This window comes from Chrysochloris asiatica, unplaced genomic scaffold, assembly GCF_000296735.1.
Source record: "Chrysochloris asiatica unplaced genomic scaffold, ChrAsi1.0 scaffold00554, whole genome shotgun sequence".
Taxonomy (NCBI): Eukaryota; Metazoa; Chordata; class Mammalia; order Afrosoricida; family Chrysochloridae; genus Chrysochloris; species Chrysochloris asiatica.
Window position 1 is genome coordinate 234,443 of NW_006409072.1, and position 9,239 is coordinate 243,681.

General features: G+C 32.5%; 1 protein-coding gene across 1 annotated transcript in view; it reads right to left on the reverse strand.

The window, feature by feature from the left end:
• LOC102814435 (olfactory receptor 14C36-like) overlaps nucleotides 1-1,305 on the reverse strand; it is a 2,302-nt gene extending 997 nt beyond the window's left edge. The window contains exon 1 of the mRNA XM_006877672.1: nucleotides 1,267-1,305. Within this exon, the coding sequence (XP_006877734.1) occupies nucleotides 1,267-1,305 (39 nt within the window). The remainder of the gene's footprint in view (nucleotides 1-1,266) is intronic.
• Nucleotides 1,306-9,239: the final 7,934 nt, after the last annotated feature.

A 9,239-nucleotide genomic window follows, 5' to 3' on the forward strand; every position in this document is an offset into this window, starting at 1 on the left:
TTTCTGATTTTATAATTATCCAAATTTATTCCATCTAATTGATATTAATTAATAGGAAATAATATTAAATTGCCTTGTCCTTTCGTGAAACACAAGGTTCATGGTTAAAACCAGCTAGTCGCTCAATGGGAGAAAGATGAGACTTTCTGCTCTTGAGAAGGATTAAAGCCTCAGAAACCCTACACAGGGTCACTATGAGTCAGAACCAACTCCGTGACACTTAAAAACAACAACCACCCTTTATTCACAATATCTGTGTAACTTATTTTCAATGTAATTTTATATTATATAATCTTATGCTCATGCTTGCATAAATTTCTATCACTTGCTACTGCCAAGTGTACCTGGTATTAATTGAATTAGTATAGATCACTTCTATGCATCTTGACCTAGAAGAATTATTACACAAATGTTAAAATTTATCATCAGCTAATGACAATTCTTGTAGCGTAGTGGTTACGAATCGGACCGCTAATCTCACACAGTCAGCTGTTCGAAACTACCGGCTGTTCTGCATGAGAAAGATGAGACTTTCTGCTCCCGTAAAGATTTACAGCCTTGGAAACCCTGTACAGGGTTGCTATGAGTGGGAACCGACTCCACGGCACATAACAACAACAATGACAATTCAGAATTTGAAGAGAGATTTAAAGCTATTGTTTTCCAGACTTCTCATAAATTTGCATGCAGTTTAATATTTGCACACCAGTAGAAAAATTAATTTTGTCTTTCTATCCACTTTTGGTGCTGATTTCATTTGCAAAATTACCTTCAATAATTCTTTGGTCTGGTAATGACCTTTTAATGGCTACTTTTATCAATCCCTAACAATTATTAATATTAAAAAATATATTTTAGGGTTTGATTTTTTAACTTATCTCACTCTGTTTTTCAAAAATATTTAATATAATATTGACATTTCAAGGTGTTTATTTCACATCCTAGACATGATATGAGTACATCATATTAACATCTTGTCTTATTTATTGAGATTGGCCTATCTAGTTTATGGAGTCGTGGTACAGTGCTGTAGACCAAGCACTGAAGTACTAAGCATAAGACTCAGTGGTTCAAATCCACCACCCACTCTAAAACACTATCAAGGGTTGCTATGAGTCAGAATTGAGTCAGTGGCACTTAAGAATGACAAAAACCACATACATTTTTCATTATTCACTTATTGCTTATTGTTATTCTCCAAAACTCTGAAAACTGAAAAAGAGACACAATTTTAAAGAAGAATATTGGATCATGAAAGATGAAAGACATTATTGATCCAATGAAATGCAGTAGAAAGGCTTGCATTCCATTTCAGGTTTTTTTTTTGATACAAATGGTGAACTCGCATATTTTTCACCAGAAATTCTTACCCTACTGATTGTCACTGCTTCTCACAACACACATTTACAATCACAACAGTCAATTAATTAATGCTGTTCATAACTCAATTAACTTTCCATATGTTTAGTATCAAGCTTACCATATTTCTTACTGCTCCATACTTATTACTGTACTACACCAGTATGTTATAACTCTAAGACAGGACAATTTAAAATTATCTGTGTTCTATCATGTTGAGTAAAGTAAAATAATAATGTTGTCTTATTTGCATTTAATGTAGTATACTTTACGAAGTACATGTTAAAAATTGCTAAGATATTTTAGTAATCTTGAAATAATTCTTACTTATTTTTACTTATCTTTCCTCTGTGAACCAGATTTTTCAGTATCCAAATAATTAACCAGTTGTAGACTTCATCCTTCTATATATATACTATGTTCTTTATTATATTTTATCTCAAGTTTTAATCCATATCCCCATGAACTCCTTGATATTATAATAATGATTAGTTTCTTCTGTTCAAATATTTATTTTTAAATTTCCAATCTATTAAACTATTGACTGTTTTCTCCCAAAATTGACTGTTTTTTTTCTTTTTCTTTTCTTTGCAATATTATATCTATCCATCACTATTTTGCCTTAAAAATAAATAATATTTCTCTTTTCCATCACATATCCATCTCTTTCCAATAGCATCTCCACTTGAAAATCAGTTGAGAATTTCCTCGGTTTTCAGTTTTTCAGACATCTTCATCATTGAAGTATGTACAAAAATTACTCCATTGGTGTTAACATCTCTGCTTTATTGCTAAGTTCCTGTACATTCCTAAAGCTACACGTTGAATTAAAGATACTTGTGGGAATAAGTTATACTTCCTCAAGTAGCAGTCAAAATTACATTACTATATTACAACATCTTTAGTTTGGAATGCTCCTCTTTAAACTATTAGTATCCTTCTTTCCTTTTCCTTTTATTTATTTTTATTATTCTACTGCTACATCTATTCTTCCAATTCTGTCTCTCTGTTCTCTCCCCCACACTGGAAACCTCGCTCATATTTCCCTCTTATCTCATACTGTGATTACAATAAGTAGTTGTCATAAATGCACCAAATGTCAAGTTCTGTATCGATATTTATAAACTATCTTAATTTATCAGATATAACATGTATCATTCTGGTTTCTGACAATGCAGTATTTGAAGTGGTCTTTTAATAAAAAGACTACACATTAGTTTAAATTGAGTGCGTATCTTAGATCTCCAAAAGAAACAGAAAATCATTGTAGTTTCTGCAGATGCTAACTGTGAATAATTTCCATGATTTAGTTCTGTTGTTGTTACTATGTTCCTTTAAGTTATTTCTGACCCTGTAGAAGATTTCCAGAGTGACTGACTGGTGAGTTTGAAAAGCCAACCTTGAGATGCAAACCAACTTTATACTCAAGTGTTTATTGTATAACAGCATAGTAGAACTTCAATACTGTCTAAGAAAACAAAAAGTCTTTTCCAGAAATCTACAAAAATTGCTTTATCATAAATGAATTTTTTTTTTTTAATATGTCAAACTGAAGTTGTATGCAAATTTTACAAAACTCCTTAAAATTTCTTTTGGAGGCAGTTACTGAAGGGAAATGTAATTATGCCTTATATTTTGTTTTCATTTTTACTCCTTGAATTAGCTTATTGTAAAACATTGCTTATCCTGAATATGTATTTCAACACCTTAAGCATAAAAAATATATATATAAAATTATGAACTTACATGAAAATATGACAGGTAAATGGATTGGTTGATTGATATAATCTTTAAATGTCCCCCAGCAATTTCTAGAAACCTTAAGATTGCCCTTATATATTCCTATGTAACTTTTGATAAATGATTATTATTTGTGGAAATCTGTATTTATTTAATGGCATTATTAAGATGAGTAAGATGATATGTAGGGTCTCTTCTGTTTTGGTGACAATTCTTTTATTTTTTCCATATAACTTGAACATATTTTGGTATTTCAATAATATGATATATAAAGATGTTGGTTTCTGCATATTTTCAACTTTATGTTTTATTGTTTATGGATGAGTAGATAATGGGTTTTGCACTCACACACAAATGCTTGAAAATGTTTTCTTGCATGACTGTGAGTATGCGTCATGAAGGATTGTTTTTGTTGTTAAATGGCAATCATTCTGTTCCTACTCATTGGAACCCTATGCACAGCAGAGATTAACACTGACTGTTTCTGTGCCATAGTCACAATTGTTATGTTTTAACCCTTTGTTGTTGTCACTATGTTCTTTCATCTTTTTGAAGATTTTTCTTTTTGTTAATGACTGTCCACTTTACCAACCATGATGTCTTTCTCCAGGGACTGATACTTTTTGACATGCCCAAAGTACAAGAGACAAAGTTGTGCCATGGTCATTTCCAAGATGTAATGCAATCATACTTCTTTCAAGACTAATACTTTAGTTCTGTTGTACATAGGCTGTTATGAATTGGTACTGACTCAATGGCACCAAATAACAACAACATCCTTTACAAGAAGAATTGAAGCTTCATAGCTTAAAGAATAACTACATTTTCAATGACAGTATGTTTTCTCCTGGAATTGCATCAACGGTTTTGTTAAATGACTTGAAGCAGTGAGTGGAACTTGCATTTCCAGACGTTCTTATCTTTACACCTTCAACTTTATACCTACAATTGGACATTTGTCATGATATGACATCTCATATTCTTGTTTTCTCAGTCTCTTCTTCTTGTGACCAATATAAGTATTTATAACATATAGAACCTTGGCTAGCTGCCAGGAGGAAGGGAAGGCTTACTTCTCTAATAGGCCTATTACTTTGATAATAAAATCTTTATCCTTTTGAAACACTTTATTTCAGGACTTAAAAAAAAATCAATAAGAACTTTAACCTTTTTGGTTTATACTAACTTGTATAAAAATCGATTATTAATATAATTGTATGATTGATTGGTTAAAAAATGCATTTCAGTATTTCCATGTAGTGCTATCTAGTTATCACATTTTCATTTGAAGCTTGTATTTTTAAAATATTTATTAACATTTTTTCTCACTAATATTGGAACCATAGGATAAAACCTGGACCACAAGGTCGGTTTGAACTACAAGGTCGGCTGTTCATTCCCACCAGTGCTCCTCAGAAACCCTATACAGGGTCGCTATGATTTGAAACCCACTTGAGGGCGCTTAATAGCAACAACAAAGTTCATAACGCACTCTACCACCACAACATATAAATGCAAAAGTTTTTCAAGGTTTGAAACCAGCATTAAATATCCTTTTTAAATTTTATATTAACGATTCTATTTTTGGTTTCTAACTTTAAGTTGCCTGCTGCATCTTAGTGGGCTTGAAGCTTTACTACCTTCTGCAGAAGATATGATTTGCATTTTGAATCTGTAATTTAACTGTTAAATGTAAATGTGAAAAGCCTGTACAACAAATTTGAACCTGTTTCATTATCTATAAATTTTAACAAAACTCACATAATGACTTTTATATTTGTCAAATTTCTCAAACAGAAAGGCATTCAAGATAATACCTGAAGAAAAATAAGTAAATGAAAATTGTAAATCACTGAATGTGAATCACACGAATGTGATCTCTATATACTTACCTGTATTTGCTCTAACTCTCATAGTACTGTTGCTTTTAAAAAATCAGTAGAAAAGGAAAAGGTAAATGAAGTATGCAGCATTTGCTCATGTAGTTTCCTATTAAAGAAATATGAATTAATATACAATATTCAAAACTGCTTTCAAAACATTACAAAGTTGAGATCATTTCTTTACCTGTAGACTTAATGGTCTTACCTATGCATCGTCTTTTTTGGGGGTAAATATAATATTGCAGTGTTATGCTTTTCCTTGAGAGAGTAAGATGAAATGAGTCTTTACCTTTTCTGCAAAGTTTTGAAGGATGTATTTTATCAGTGTGAGGAGTTGGCAGATGTATTTTGTTATTAATATTTTTAATTTATTTATCCACTCACACAATTATTTAATCTTTAATTATAATACAACTAATTCAACCTTTCACAAAATTTTTGATGAGTACAGATGCTGATCTAGAAGATGAGGGATGACTTATGAATTAATGATTGCATGCTGTTTCATAGTATGCTAGGAGAAAACCCTATATTTATAGCTGAACTATTAGGATTATGGACATATTTTACTTTTGGACAGGATTTCATTTGTTCATACTACAGCACCTACATAGTGTAGCACTATATTTGCCAAAGTGAAAGAAAATATGCATAAGTATGGTGAAATTATTAATTGGATAGCAATAATTTATATAAATCATGATTTCTACTTTAAGTAAACATAATAGACTAGAATTAATATGCACAAGTATGAATTTAAATCAATATTTTCATATAAAGCAGTGGACAATGTGCAAAGCCACTCCTATTACTGACTGCATTGCAGTCATCTGCTAAATCTGTGACTGCAGCCTGCTAACCCTGTAATTCTGTGAACAGCAACCAATGCTATTAAGATTTTTAAGGTTGATATTTTATGAGAGTGATAAAAATGAAGAGGTTGATCTCTTGGTTTGTATACCTATTTTTACCTATATTTTCTATTCTATTCTTGTTGAAAATAAACAAATAAATAAAGTAGTGCAATGGAGAAGTGGGAGTAATTCATGAAGAGTGTAGAAGAGGAAGAACAAAATTAATAATGGCAAAGATTCACTAGTTAATACTAGCTTTTCTTAACCCAGATATGCAAGCCAGGAGATTTGGTAAGTGCCCAACAACATTTCAAGTGTAGGCAATAATCAGTGGATATATTCACTTGAAACAACTTAGCCAGTGATAGAACTCCTCTCTTTTATAATAAAACCTTTTATTTTCAGTCAAAAAAAAAAAAAAAAAGTGAGGATACTGATGATGGTAGAGGAAACCCCTGGGAACACTGTCTGGCGCACTCGGTAATAGTGCCCAGTGGTATTTTCCAGGACATAATTGATTATAGATGGTTTAGAAAAGAACCAAGTAATTCCTATGAAAGAACACAACTTCTGTGCATCAAGTAATATTCAGAAATTTGAATTTTTCTAAAGAATTCGTAAAAATAAGAGACAATCATTTAAACACAAATAAAATTGCAATTTCTCTAATGCCCTGTTTTTTGTGGTGAAATTCTTGTGAGTAATATATAACAAGTAATAGCAGAATGAACCAGTGAATGGCCTTAACTGAATCCCAGGAGACTGAGTTACCCCTCATCATCTTGGTTTCCCTATGAGCAATGGAGTGATTTAATTAGTTGGAAAATACATGCAAAATTTATAATTAATTAAATGATAAAGAAGCTATTCTGAATTTTTTCAAGGTGTCAACATAAGGAATGAAAGATTTTATATATCAGCCTAGTGATATAGCCCAATGACTTGTGAATTCTGTGATCACCAGCTCATTGCTTCATCTCTTGTGCCTTAGATTCCTTCTTAGAATCTGACAGAACTGAATCTGTAAAGCATTTGGACTAGTAACTGGTACACAGTGCACACTATGAGATTAAAACAACAAGGTATGAGTGAGGCAGTCTGTTATTATCAGAACTGAAGATCTTATAGGTCACTTTAGTGTTCAGTTTTGAATTTACAATTCAATTACACTGTTCACAGACAAAATACATAGCTCACTTTTCCTTTTTTGTTTTCTTTTCATGTAATATTAGATTAGTGTTTTTCTTTTATTTTTGTAATGCTAAGATTTATTTATTGTTTCAATAATACACAGAATAACATGGAAAAATTCAACTTCTCTGTTTGCAATCCAGTGACATTGACTACATTCTTACAATTTTGCATTAATTCTCCCTCTTTTTTCTAATATGTTCCTCAGTTAACGCCATAAACTCATTTCCCTAACATTTTCTATCTAACTTTTGTTTATTGTTGTTGTTAGGTACCAATGAGTCAGTATGGATTAATAGCAATCCCATGCACAGCAGAACAAAACATTGTCCGGTCCTTCACCAACCTCACAATTATTGCAATGCTTGAGCCCATTGCCACTGTCGCTGTGCCAATCAATTCTACTTGGGGCCTTCTTTTTTATTTTTGATGACACTCCACTTTACCAAGCATGATGTCCTTTCCAGGGACTGGTCTCTTATGATAATGTGTCTGAAGTTTGAGGACAAAGTCTGGTCATCCTGGTTTCTGAGGAGTACTGTGGCTGTACATCTTCCAACACAGATTTGTTTGTTCTTTTGTTTATAAAATTTAGAGTTTTTAATAATTTGATTCCCTATGCAAAGTGTTTAAAATGACACAATACTCCCAGTGGATATTCTTTACTTGTTATTCTAGATATTGTGTGCTTAAAAGAAGACCTAAAGGAATATTTTAGTCTTACACTTTAGAGATAAAAGATTATGTCAGAGAAGTAGTTTCAGAGTTCGTTCAACCTCAGTGACTTCAGTAAGTCCAGATTCCAAATGAAATTTACCTTTGCTTTTTGCTTGTTTTGATCAATATACTTCTTGGATCAAAAAGTTCAGTAATAGACATTGGACACCATCTATTTTTTCTTGTTTTTGGTTAAGGAAGAATTTGTCTGTGGAGGCAGTAATTGGTGCAGTCCATTCCTTCTCTTATTTCTCACTCTTCTTCTAATGTTGCTTCAGGTGAACACAAACAAATTATTTTAGCCTGGTTGTCCACTTGTAAGCATTTAAGACACACAACAACACACAATGAATTAGGAAACAGAAAAGAAGAGCTAAAAAAATACTAAGCCAATTAGTTGAATTGCCCTTTGAATCCATGGTAATAAAACCCCAAATAACCCAAATCTCGTGAAGTGTTTTGGTATACATAAACAGCCTCAGCAGCTACTCTTTTTTGTTAAAATTATATAAGCACACATATACATAAAAAGCATTATCAAAAAGTTCATAGAAATGCATATACTGAAAAAGCTATACATGATTTCAGAAATAGTTTGCTTCATAATAAACTCATGCTAACTTGTTACTAAAAGTCTTAACAGGATCTAGTTCCAGGCACTAATAAGGATAGGACATGCATTTGAAAAGATCCCTTATCAGCGCAACACATATAAAGGAATATTTGGAGGATTGGCGGGCTTGCAGCTGGGGGAATTTGTAGGAGAATCAAGAAATTCATTGTTTTCTAATTCAAGATACTCAGCTGTTCCCAGAGCCACCATTTTGGGAGAGAACATCTTGATTGTATGAGGATTGATATCGACATTTGAAATGACACTTTCGACAGAAAACCAGCCACCACTCGTCTGTCTGTCATGCTGTTTTGGCTTGAGTTGCTGTGATTCTGAGGGCTATGCCACCGGTATTTTAAATAACCATCAGGGTCACCCACGGTGGACAGGTTTCAGATGAGCTTTCAGACAAAGACAGACTAGGAAAAAAGAGTGACAAACTACTTCCAAATCGTTAGTCACTGAAAACTCTATGAATAGCAGAGAAACTCTGTCAGATACAGGGCCGGAAAATGAGCCCTTCAGATTGAAAGGCACTCAGAATGCGACTGGGGTAGAAATACCTCCTCAAAGTAGAGTTGACCATGATTATATGAATGGAGTTAAGCTCATGGGAGAAAAGCCCACAGAACCTTTATTTGCTGATGAGGCACAAGTAAAAATGAACTGAAACAGCTGTAAACATCCATTGAAAATCAGAACATGGAATGTATGAATCTGGGAAAATTGGAAGTGGTCAAAAATAAAATGAAACACATAAACATCGATATCTTAGGGATTAGAGAGCTGAAATGGACTGGTATTGGCCATTTTGAATCTGACAACCACATACTTTACTATGCAGAGAATGACAAATTGAAAAGGAATGGTGTTATTCATCAA